Genomic DNA, 12,795 nt, shown 5'->3' with positions numbered 1-12,795 from the left:
TGATTAGTAGCAAAAATGGTTATAATTAGGGGTGGCAAAATTGGTCGAACCGAACCGGAATCGAGCCGAAGCCGAAACCGAACCGAAAATTTGGTTTCAGTTTGGTAAACTGAACCGATTCAAATTTCAGTTTGGTTCGGTTTCGGGATCAAACCGAACCAAAACCGAATATTTCCAATTATTATGAGTAAGGGGTGGCAAAATTGGCAGAACCGAACCGAAAATTCGGTTTGGTAAACCGATTCAAATTTCGGTTCGGTTTGGGGGTCGAACCGAACCGAAACCGAACCATTGCCACCCCTAGTTATAATAGATTGAAAAATATGATTATATTCAAAGTGAGATTTTATATGGTGAGAGCGCGTGAAGTCTCATGCTTGGTATTTTTAAGAAAGTACAATATGGCCCACTTCAAAGGATGATCTAAACTGTTCATTTGTTGGGCCATAATGTAAGAAGGCTATATGCCTAGATCATCTCCATAGGATGATCCTAACCCTCCAATCTGTAGAGGGACTGCACATTATATAAACCTCTAGATAAGAGGGTTAGGATCATCCTATGGAGATGATCTACGGGGTACAGCCTTCTTACGTTATGGCCCAACAAATGAACCATTTAGATCATCCTTTGAAGTGGGCTCCACCGTACTTTATGAAAAATACTGGACTTCATGCGCACTCAACATATATATATATTCTCTATTCAAAATTAAATGCAGTTACTAACATCCCACATAAACTATCATCTAAGATGCAAAATTTTATAGCACAAAAAAACAAAAACAAAAAAACCCAAAAGTTTAATGAACAAGATCTCTAAACCTGACTAAAGAGAACCAAGTCCCTACAAAGTAGGCAGATGAGGAGAGAGTAAGGCAGAATTTAAGCCATGGAGAATATGTTAGATCCCAGCTCACCTGCCAAAAAGAAAAATTCAGGTATTTATTCGACTCCGATGACAGATTTAAGGAACCGAAGGTTATCATTGGCATCGGTGAGATCAGAGGAGTCCTTGAACGAGCGCGGTGGCTCCACACCAGTGAAGATATAAAGGGCCTCGAGTTCCTCTATGTAGGACACATGCAAGGCAGCTTTGTAACCCACTATTGTTCGAATTGCATAAATCTGCTCCCATATCTTCTTCTCATTGTACAAGCCCTACACAGGTAGAAACACAGAATCAGATCACTAATGGGAGTTAGAATCTTATGATTTTTAATGACGCAGCACCATAGTCACAACAAAAAACTCAGAATAACAAATAATATCACGAACTTATAGCAATATTTTCATGATATTTTTGCGGTTATAAGTAAAATACGAAGATATCTCAATGATTTTTCAAAATCGCAGGAAAATTTCTGGATTTTATTGTTTTAACAAAAAATTGCAAAACTGGGTAGCACATATTCACATGCACCAAGAATGAAAACATAAATGAATTTACCCGTGAAGGGTACCAGTAAGGACACAGACACAAAAACATAAATGAATTTACAAGTGTTGGATACAGCTAAGGACACTAAGACGTTGATACTTAAAGATCGAAGATGGTGTTCTGTGGGATGGACAACACTCATCAGTCGCAGACATATCACATTGATATCTTGGTCATTTTGTTCCCCGCTAAAAATTAAATGATCAATGGTGTCCGCAACTACACAATTTACAACAATTGATTCTGTTCATCTAGGAAGATTTCCCCAGGAAAAAAAAATCAAGGATCTTTAGAGAATTCAGCATTTCATCCATAGAAATCAGGAGCATTTTGTCTTGAATAGATACTGACATTGTAATCCGTGATACGCCCCTGTAAAGATCAGAGATAAAAAAAAAAAAAAACCCTCATGGACAGTTGTGTAGGTCATGGAAGTCATTTGGGAAATGTGAAGAACATTGAAGTCATTGGGGTCTCATCTCTAGGGAACCAACCAGTGAAATATAAGATTTGACTACAGGAAAGTGCGTTTAAATTGTTGGTCAGACAAAGAGGGTTTTGGAATCTGCTTGAACCAATACTTTTCGGCTTAAGTAAACTTACAGAATGATCCAACTCGTACAAGGCTCTTGATGATCATCTGAAACACAGAGGCTCACTTAAGTACATTTGCCACCTAGGTGGTTGGACTACTCAGATTACCAAAAAACCACACGAGGTATGTTCATAAAAAGTGAATAGGAGAAGATCAATAGAAATAACACCGAAATTGTGGCCAATAACACCCTATATTAATATAGCAATCATACAGGAGAACAAAAATAAAAGGTGAAGTTTGTTAATAATGGAAAGCAACTACCATAAAGTAGCAGAACTTTCTTGTGGTTTTCTGGTCTTAATATTCTACAAAAATTTTAGGCTACTGATATTGGCACATCCTTGTTTTGATGTTGCATTAACCCATCTTGTCTTTCATTATTTAAGCAGCTGTCAAAAGTTATTACATTTCCCCAAAAGCACTCAGAATCCAATTAAAAAAAAAGACAAGCTGGGTTTCTGTAATTATTAAAACATGGTAGTGCCAGTATCATTAGCCAAATTTTAATGTCACTCTTCAGAAGTTTGTAGGGCAGCACAAGCAAGAACTACAGGTCAAAAGGCCAAGTGAGAAATTTGTGTCGTGGCAGCGAATTTAAATTCTAGCAAATCGTGTTTAGCCATTTTCTAACATAGATGAAATGTTTAATCGTCATCAGGGTTCACATTTCACAAGGATGTATGCCTCCATGCTATAGCCGATCCCTCAGGCATCCTAGTCAATTTAGAATCGGTGGATGGTATGCCTCGAGCATTACATATATTCGGATAAAGATGGTGATACCCAGATCCAGGCACATCGAAAATCAGTCACCTTAATTATATTCTGACATCTCCAACCCATTCATATCTTTAATCTAATCCCTAACAAGCCTACATTCGGTTCACAGATAAAATTCGGTTGCATCTCTATAAATATGGGCCACCCATGCATATGAAGACCAGCACCCTCACTTTAACTGCCATATATCAGCAGGTTCATGACATATTCACCACCTAAGTGGGCCAACTCACTGATGTATATTTAAGATGGACCCATCAAGTCCCTATTGCACGAGTAACAATTGCTGCTCAGTAGTTGGAAGTGGGATCCCTACTTATGTAATAAAGCAACCCACGGAAGATGAAACTATGTATTGCTTAGATTATTACAATTTACGACAAAATTTTCTGAATTTTTCCTGCCTACATGAGCTTTTGGCACACCTAGTGGAACACCCTTCACCTCTTTCCTTGAAGCCAGGGTCACACACACCATGCACTCACTTGTGTGTTGCAATAATGTGCTAATGCATTTCCATGTGTTGCATGACAAGATACGACAACATGGCACCAAAAAATCATCAGCCTGGAGGACACAGACGAATTCAAGGTCGTTCAGGCCTCACTTGAGAATTACCTCTCCCAACAATCCAATTGAGTCAGTCAGGGTTGCCTCTAAAGTAGCTTCCAAGTCCACAAAGGGCGTACAGTACACTAAGGACCCTAAGTAAGCCCCAATCGGCCTAAAGTTGGCAAAAGAAAAGCGGTCTTCAAAGCCTCATAGGAAAAGACCGTACCTTCATCTATACAAAAGACGAGATTGTACATTGTTATTAAGGAGATCTCCGACCACCGTTGTCACTCAATAGTCCTCTGCCTCTACGTGGTATGAACGGAGATGTCTGAGAAGAACAAACAACCTCTACAACTCAGTTTGGAGCAGATTTTGATGCCATTGCAAAGAGGACGCTCAACAATCTAAGAAAGCTAAGATGTCAAAGACAACAGAAATGAGTGTTTATTGGTGGGTATTGTTTTGCTAAGAAGAGTCCTTCTAGTCAAAGCCTACCCATCTAAGAATAAAGATAGATTCTCTCCAAGCACAATAATACAGAGGGATAATGTATCAAAACACTCCTGTTTCCCACTCCACAAAAGGAAGCATGATCTGGTCCCATTACAAGGAGTACAGCTAGAAAGATTTTCGAGGCAAATAAACAAACGGTGGCCCTCGTTTCTTCAATAACTCCCTCAACATGCAGAAAAGCAGATGAGGAGATTGTCGCTCCATGATTCCATCCATCCAGAATCCCCTGTATAGAGACTCATCATACCACTTCAGTGATGAAGACTTTCCAAAGATTCAACGCCCTAGATCATCAGATAGTTTGGTTCCTTGTTAGACAGTGGAGACAGCTTCACCAATATCATTAGATGAGACTCCATCAAAGTCATCAGACAGAAGCTCCTCATCTACAGCTTCCTCCACTCACAATGAGGAGGTCATCTCGGATGTGATGGGCTGATCAAGCTCCACTTTTCGTTGAATAACAGCTTGTGTTCTACAACACAAGTTTGTTGAGGCTGCTAAGATTCTACAACACAAGTTTGTTGAGGCTGCTAAGATTTCAGCCTTAGCCGCAAATCTCAACCAACATGTTGAAGTCACTGCTTTCTAGCCCTTTATGTGATGCAAGTCCACTACGAGAAGGAATAATACTGTGATCTGATACAAACTGATGTAGAACAGATCTATGTAAGGGACATTAGGGGTGAAAATGGGTGAAAACTAGGGTTTTGGATCCTAAAATATGTTATTAGATCAATGTTGCGATGAATTAGGAAGGGGAAACTAATGGATAACCAAGCAAAGAGGATATAGAAGCGAAAATCTCTCGATCGGAAGTCACCTTCGAGCTTGATTGAGGAAGACCCACTGGAGGCAGATCTCAGGGAGGGTCCACAAAGGGTGTTTAACAGAGATGAAAATGCTCCCCCAGACAATTTTAGTGAAGGAGATCAAGAGAAGGGACCCATGTTAGAGATGGGGAAGGAGCTGCGCATAAATTTTGTTGAGCACGAAGAACAAACTTGGGAGATGCTGCAGGAGTCAGAAGTGAAAGAGAAATGGAATTCAGAAAAAGGGGCAAAGTAAAGGGACTTAGAGAGCTAAAAGGGCTGAGATGAGGTTAGGTAAAGGGGTAAATCATATCATCAGTAAAAATGAGACATATTTTTGGAACATAAGGGAGCCGGAGAAAGAGAAAAAGAGGATTGCAGTAAAGGAACTGGCACAGAGCAAACATGTAGACATCATAACCATTTTGGGAGTATCGGAGGAACTCATAAATCATGAATGACATATGGGGAAGAAGGAATATAGAGTAGGCAGCTTTGGAGGCCAAAGTGATAGCAGGTGGAATTATAATTATATGGAAAGAAGATAGGTTTGCAGTGGTGGAAACAGAATCAAGGGACTTCTCCTTATCCATCCGGTTTAAAATTAGGGTCACCAACCATAGATGGACCCTAACCGTGGTGTATGGCACTCTAGGGTGAGGAAGCATGCATTGCTTTGGCAGAAATTGAAAGAATTAAGGGATAAATGGGCAGATGCATGGATAATTGGAGGTGAGTTTAATACCATAAGATTCCCTCAGTTAAGGAACATGCTCGGCAGAATAACTTTGAGCATGAGAAACCTATCCAATTTTATACAGGATGGTGAAATGATTGATCTCCCATTGGATGGGGTTCAATTCACATATAGCAATAATCAAGCAAACAATATCCTGTCAAGGCTAGATCGAGGATTGATTTCTAAAGAATGGGAAGAAGATTATCCGATCATAATTCAAAGAGCCCTCCCTCGTACACTTTCTGATCATTGTCCTCTATTGCTAGAATTGAATAACTATGTCGGGGCCCCAAACACTTTCAAATTGAACATAACATTATGTGATTCTCCAGGTTTTGATGAGAAAATTAGAATGGTAGAGAGAGATTTCAGTGGAGGGATGGAAAGGTTTTGTTTTATGCAAAAAATTGAAAACATTGAAGTTCATAATTAAAGACTGGAAGCAGGAGGACATAGAAAAGAAGAAATTCTAATGCCACTCAATGAATCAGAAAGAACGGAAGAGAGTTCTTTGCGAGATGAGAATGAAAAAAAATCAAGAAAGCGCAGCTCAAAGGGGAGTATGAGGATATTCTAAGGAGGGAGAAGCTAAAATGGAGAATAAAGTCCGGGCTTTATGGCTATAGGAAGTAGATAAAAATACAAAATTCTTCCGTAGAATAGCAAGTGTAGGAAGGAGAATCAATTCAATCAACAACTTGATTGAGGAAGAGGATCTCATTGAAGATAAGGATCAGATCAAGAATATTAGATTGCAGGACTTTCAAAAGCTCTGCACAAAGGAATATGAGTGGAGGCCAAAGCTGGATGGAATAAATTTCAAGAAGATAACCCTAATCAAACGATAATGGCTGGAAAGGGAGTTATCGGAGCAGGAGATTAGGCTGGCCATATTCTCTATGAAAAATGACAAAGTCCCTAGTCCCGACGGTTTCCCCATTGCTTTCTTCCAAAAATATTGGGAGGGGATAAAAGTAGAGGTAACAGCTTTTTTTTGAGGAATTCCATACAAGACGAAGGTTGTGTAAGGAATCAAATACTACTTTCATCACCCTAATAAAAAAAGGAGGGAGCATCTGAGCTTAGAGACTTCAGAGTTCAGACCCATTAGCTTAATACATAGCATCTATAAATTATTGGCAAAGGTGCTGGAAAGGAGAATCAAAGAGGTAATGGCAAATATTATATCACAGTTTCGGGGATCATTTGTGAATGAGAGAAGATATTGGATGGAATACTTACAGCAAATGAAGTTTTGGACACCGGGAAGGTGAAAGTAAGATAGTCTACAAAATCGCCCTAGCAAAGGCATATGATCGCTTGGATTTGGGATTCCTCGACTTCATTCAAGAGAAGATGGGGTTCGGGCATAGATGGAGAAAATGGATCTCTTACACTATTTTCAATGGGAACCGCACACTAGCCAAATTTGGTCGAAGGGTTGCTACATGATACTGTCAAGTGACTCAAGTGTACAGACACAAACAAGCAAGTGGTCCTCCCCCATATGTAACAACCATTATATCTCAAGTTCTCTTTCTTAGAGTTGTTAGTGTATGTAATCCTACGGGATCATGTTAAATATTTGTATTGTACCTTCTATCTAATTTCAGAGTATAACGTCAGGTACTTCAAAGAAGAAGAAAAATCAAGTTTCTACAACATTCAAAGTACCCATTTTCTGAAATCATCTACTAGTAACACTAGCATGTGAACTGACCTCTTCTGGAGTGCCAAAGACCTCCAATTCAGAAGCGGATTTGATGGATTCGGATGAAAAAACAGGCTGCTCAACGGAATCTGCACTTTCAGTTTCAAAATTATCCAAAGAATGCTCCTCAATTGCAGACACGTACTCCTCAGAACTTAACCGAGATGGCTCAGAATCATCCTTCTCCAGTTCCATAGAGGCCCCATTCTGGTAAGGATAATGCAGAGTACCACAAATTGTCGGACGCTCTTTACTCTCATGATTCTCATCAATTACAAGCACCGATTGCTCAGGAGCTGCATTATCTTCCTCAACAGCAACAATTGTCACCGAATGAGATTCGCATATTCTGTCGTCCACAGTAATTTCACTCTCATCTTCCTCCCTCGGCAGAACTTTGTCCTCTTCCATTTCCCCTTCCTCAGCAATTTCACTTCCATCTTCCTCCCTCTGCATAACCTTGTCCTCTTCCATTTCCCCTTCCTCAGTAATTCCACTTTCATCTGCCTTCCTTTGAACCTCGTGCACTTCCCCCTCCCCTTCGTCCACAATTCCACTTTCATCTGCCTCCCTCTGCAGAACCTTTTCCTCTTCCATTTTCCCTTCCTCAGTAATTTCACTTTCATCTTCCCCACTTTGAACCTTGTCCTCTTCCACTTCCCCTTCCTCAGAAATTTCACTTCCATCTTCCTCCCTCTGCGGAACCTTGTTCTCTCCCATTTCCCCTTCATCAGAAATTCCACTTTCATCTTCCTCCCTCTGCAGAACCTTGTTCTCTTCAATTTTCCCTTCCTCAGTAATTCCACTTTCATCTTCGTCCCTCTGCAGAACCTTGTTCTCTTCGATTTTCCCTTCCTCAGTAATTCCACTTTCATCTTCGTCCCAGCGAACATTGTCCTTTTCCATTTCCATTTCCTCATAAATTCCACTTCCATCTTCCTCCCTTCGCAGAACCTTGTCCTCTTCCACTTCCCCTTCCTCAGCAATTCCACTTTTATCTTCCTCCCTGTGCAGAACCTTGCCCTCTTCCCCTTCCTCAGCAATTCCACTTTTATCTTCCTCCCTGTGCAGAACCTTGCCCTCTTCCCCTTCCTCAGCAATTGCACTTTCATATGAGTCCCTCGGCAGAACCTTGTCCTCTTCCTCTTCCCCTTCCCATTCCTCCGCAATTCCACTTTCATCTTCCTCCATTTGGAGAACCTTGTCCTCTTCCATTTTCCCTTCCTCGGTAATTCCAATTTCATCTTCCTCCCTTTGAAAACTGTCCTCCTCTTCCACTTCCCCTTCCTCACTAATTCCACTTTCATCCTCCTCCCTCCTCAGAACCTTCTCCTCTTCCACTTCCCCTTCCCACTCTTCCATTTCCCTATCCTCAACAATTCCGCCTCCATCCTCGCCATCCTCACTCATTCCACTTTCATCTTCCTCCTCTTGGAAACCCCTTTCCCCTTCCATTTTCTCATCTTCTTCTTCTTCTCCTAACTCTTCTACCTCTACTGAAGGCCTCACATCTTCTTGTTCTTCATCTCCAATTCCCCCCTCTTCTTCCTCATATCCACTTTCTCCCTCTCCTTCAAAATCTCCCTCCTCCTCCTCATCATCATCATCATCATCATCATCATCATCATCATCATCAATAGCAGTTTCACCACGTTGTAAGACACTAGAGAATTGAAATTCGTCCGAAGGAGGAGGATCAGAAGACAAGGAAGGGATGAAGAAGTTCACAATCTTGTGTGTGAAGGCATAACTGGCGAAAAGCAGAGCGAAAGGGAGGGCGAGAGCAAACCCTAAGGCGGAGAAGAGCATCAGAGGAGGGAGAAGTATGGAAGCAGAGGAGATGGCTACTGCAGTTATGACCATCTTCTTCCCCAATCTCAAACCCTCATTCCACATCAATCCAACAACCTTCCCACCTGCTGCTTTTTTTCTCATCTCGGGATCTTCTTCCATGGTAAGGAGATGGGTGACTGATTTCTCTCTCTCTCTTTAGTTGCCATCCTGAGAGATCTTGTTGCACGCATTTCAACAACGTGGCGGTTGACGAGGCGGGACAGGTAACCAGCAGGCGACTCTGCATATTTCCTGAAAGAGCCATTCCTTACTTCGTTGGACAAACTCCCCTAATTATAATTTATAGGGGTGCAGCTCGGGTGAGGTGGGGTTGTGTTTGAGTCAGGCCGGGTTCGGGTTGATGAAGTTCAACCCGGGTCGGATTCATGTTCAGGTTTAAAAACAAAAATGACCATTTTTTCTGTTTTGTGGTTTTTTAGAATGTAATAAAAACCGAAGGATCTGTTTGGATGAGTAGCCGGGAGGGAGGAGACAAATATTTGTAATGTTTGATCTACCTAGGATTTACGTGGTAGAATAGTGTTTGGTTGCCAATCTCATAATGGGAGAGGGTGTAATACCAATATAGAAACAGAAAAGAGAGAGGGGGAAGAGAGAAAAAGTAAAATTCTACTTGACGAATTCCAATATTTTGGAGAAATAGGCAGGTATAAGAAGAGAACATGAGTTCCACGTCACCAAATAAGCAACAATTAGCTTTGAATCTTGTCCAGCAATCTCTAGTAGGGCTGCAACAGGGTCGGGTTGGGTCCGGGTTTTCAAAACCCTAGCCCAACCCTGGATCCCATTATCTCGGCCCTGATCCGCCCTAACCCTGAATCAGGGCCGAAAAACCTCAACCCATTGCCCGCCCTATAGGGTTCAGGGCGGCCTTGGCCCGCCCTGATTGGCCCTGATTGCACAGGGCCACGCCGGGCTGGACCTGATTGACCCTAGTGCAAATACTTGTTAAGAGTGCCAAAAATAAAGCAACCACATATCATATAGAACAAAATGATCAATAAACAGAGAAATGGAACAAAATAAGGCAATATGAATTCAACAACATGACGGGCCATCAATCCAAGATAATAGAAAACATTAGCAAAAGAAACATGCACGGATGGTTCAATTATATAATAGAAAACTTAGGGTCGGGCCGGGTCAGGGTGATCCGAGGCATTAACCCAGAACCCGACCCGACCCTGAGTCAGGGCCTAAAAAATGAACCATGACCCGCCCTCAGGGTTGGAAAATCTAGCCCAAACCCTGTTCGGGCTCAGGACGGGTCAGGGCTGACAGGGCCAAACTTGCATCCCTAGTCTCTATGGATTGTGGTGCTAAATTGGCTACCAAACACAATAAAAGTTACCAAAAAGTATTTTTCTACTTGGGTTATCCTTGAGGATGCCAAGCATGTGGCAGCAAAACAAAGCCTAAAGGGGAAAGGTACCATCAAAACCGGGTCAACCCAACTCAACCCTACCCAAATCTGGTTGTTCGGACTTAGATATTAATTTTTCAGGGTGGGCCAGGTTAGCTTTCATCGGGTTGAGAGTCAGGTCCGGTCAGGTTGGACTCGGGTTGGCTTCAACCCGACTCAACCCTACCCGAACTGGAAAATCGGGTTGGATTCGGGTTGAGGTATTAATTTTCGAGTTAGGTCGGGTTAGCTTTCATCGGGTCGGATTCGAGTTGACGATTTAGAGTTTCGGGTCAAGTTCGGGTTGGCTTCATCAATATCCAAACCAACCCAAGTTGCACCCCTACGTATAGTACATTATTTTCCAAAAGGTACTGACACAATGAAAACCTCTGATTTTATATGATGTGTTTGCGTGAACTCTAGTATTTTCAGAAAGTGCAGTGGGGCCACTTCTTAGGATGATCAATACCGTTCAATTGATGGGCCACAGCTTAAAAAGGCTTTACCCTTTAAATCATATCCATAAGAGGATCCTAGCCCTATAGATAGCTGGGTTAGGATCATCATATGTGGATGATTTATGGAGTAGAGCCTAGAGCCTATTTATAATGTCGCCCATCAATTGAACGGTTTCAATCATCCTAAGAAGTGGGCACACTGCACTTTCTGAAAAATATTTGATTATACATTCAAGCAGTGCGTAAAACAAAGAGGAGTGTTATTCAAACTAGGGGTGCAACTCGCGTCGGGTGGGGTCGGGCTGAGGCCAACCCGACCCGACCCGACATGAGGGACCCTTTTTTTCCAACCCGAACCCAACCTGACCCGATTTCAACTCGACCCAACCTGAGTTTTTAAGCTTTAAAAAAATCATAAAAAACGTCGGATATTACGCGGGCTAGGTTGCTCAGACACTTAACCCGAACTCGACCCGGGTTGGGAAAATTCAACCCGAGCCTGAACCCAACCCGAGCTGCACCCCTAATTCAAACAAGAGAGAATGTGAGAATTTATATGATGGAAGGGCATAAACACGTAAAGGGTGTACGACAGAAGTACCACCCTTGATATTTGATCCAACAACAGCTCCTCAATGTGGACCCCACTGTATTTTAAGCAAGTGTGTCGATAAGTTATCTACACCATTGTGTAGAAACTCTTTTCTCTAATTTTTATGTCATGGTGTATTTTAATCATTTTCCACAAGTCAGGCGCATTTCTGTCACTTTCACCCGATAATTTTCCATGAAGGGGAGACATTCTGATCATATTTACTCGATGGCATATTTTAATCATTTTTCATGTGGATCCGGTCAAGTGGCTTTGGGAGGAGATTTAAAGCTTCTTTTTTTTTTTTTTTTCACTCAATTCCAAGAATCAGAATACCACCCCCTTGGGCGGGAAACAAAAAGCACCAAATATTCCCTTGTTTATTTTCCGGACAGGAAGAATAGTTTCCCAATCAATTTTTCAAACGAATTGGATACCCGATACCTGACTCGGGCAATCCAAACGCACCCTATAATCTTACGGATGGAATGTTTAACATGGTACCCCCCATCTATGCATGTCGTCTAATAATGTCGTATAAGATCAACGGTCTGGATTACACAAAAATAACTCCTCGCTCGACCTATCACCTATTAATGGAAAGGGAGCTCTTTTCCAAACTTCCACGACTCTGTTGTTGTTCACAGGAAATCTAAGGCCGTTCGGAAATCGGTTTTGAAAACAAACTCCCTTTATACTTTCCATATAACCCTTTTGATAAAGCCACTCTCCCTCTCCCTCTCTCCTTGTCTTTCTATTTTCTGTTCAAGCCCGTGATCGAGACAAGTTAGAGTCAGGGTTTGGTGAATTGTCAACGCTGTAATTTATCAGAAACTTCAATTTTGGAAAGTGCTGATGCAGAGGAAGCGGAATGTCAATATTTTTTTCAGTAATTTATTGGGTTTTTCTACTTTGACTAGTAAAAACGCATGTGCGTGCAACTAAGGTATTTTGTAATGAAATTTAATATTTCCATTTCTCAATTAATTAAAATAAGTTGTCAAGTAATTAAAATAAGGTGATCGAGACAGAAGGATGCTAATATCCAATAAGGTGATTTTTAGGGCTGCAACTCGGGTCGGGCGGGTCGGGTTTTGGAGAACCCAACCCTACTCGAGAAATATCTCGGGTCGGGTTTTTTTTCTGAAAACCCACGATTCCCAAACCCGGCCCTACCCATGATAAATCTCGGGTCGGTCGGGTTTTTTCACGTTGACGTAAATTTTTAAGGAAAATTCTTGTTTGGCAAGGCAACTCAACTCATAGAAGCAGCAATTACACTCACATTACACTTGAATCAAACAATGATGTAATTACACTCACATCACACTTGAATCA

General features: G+C 41.6%; 1 protein-coding gene across 1 annotated transcript; it reads right to left on the bottom strand.

The window, feature by feature from the left end:
* Nucleotides 1-737: 737 nt before the first annotated feature.
* Nucleotides 738-9,258, bottom strand: LOC143847185 (uncharacterized). Its single transcript, XM_077355923.1, has 2 exons — nucleotides 7,158-9,258; nucleotides 738-1,160 (listed from the first exon to the last, which is right to left on the bottom strand). The coding sequence occupies exons 1-2, from the start codon at nucleotides 9,099-9,101 to the stop codon at nucleotides 945-947; spliced, it is 2,160 nt and encodes a 719-aa protein (XP_077212038.1). The 5' UTR covers nucleotides 9,102-9,258; the 3' UTR covers nucleotides 738-944.
* Nucleotides 9,259-12,795: the final 3,537 nt, after the last annotated feature.

Source organism: Tasmannia lanceolata, unplaced genomic scaffold (genome assembly GCF_043159265.1).
Source record: "Tasmannia lanceolata isolate RefF3 unplaced genomic scaffold, GAP_Taslan_0.1 ptg000015l, whole genome shotgun sequence".
Lineage (NCBI taxonomy): Eukaryota > Viridiplantae > Streptophyta > Magnoliopsida > Canellales > Winteraceae > Tasmannia > Tasmannia lanceolata.
The sequence above is the reverse complement of the archived record's forward strand: the minus strand, read 5'-3'. Positions and strand labels throughout refer to the sequence as shown.

Excerpts from the sequence above, each read along its gene's own strand:
- LOC143847185 (XM_077355923.1), bottom strand. The coding sequence starts at position 9,101 with ATGGAAGAAGATCCCGAGATGAGAAAAAAAGCAGCAGGTGGGAAGGTT. Across the intron at positions 1,161-7,157 it reads TCTTTGGCACTCCAGAAGAG|GGCTTGTACAATGAGAAGAA; the intron begins GTCAGTTCACAT and ends CTACCTGTGTAG.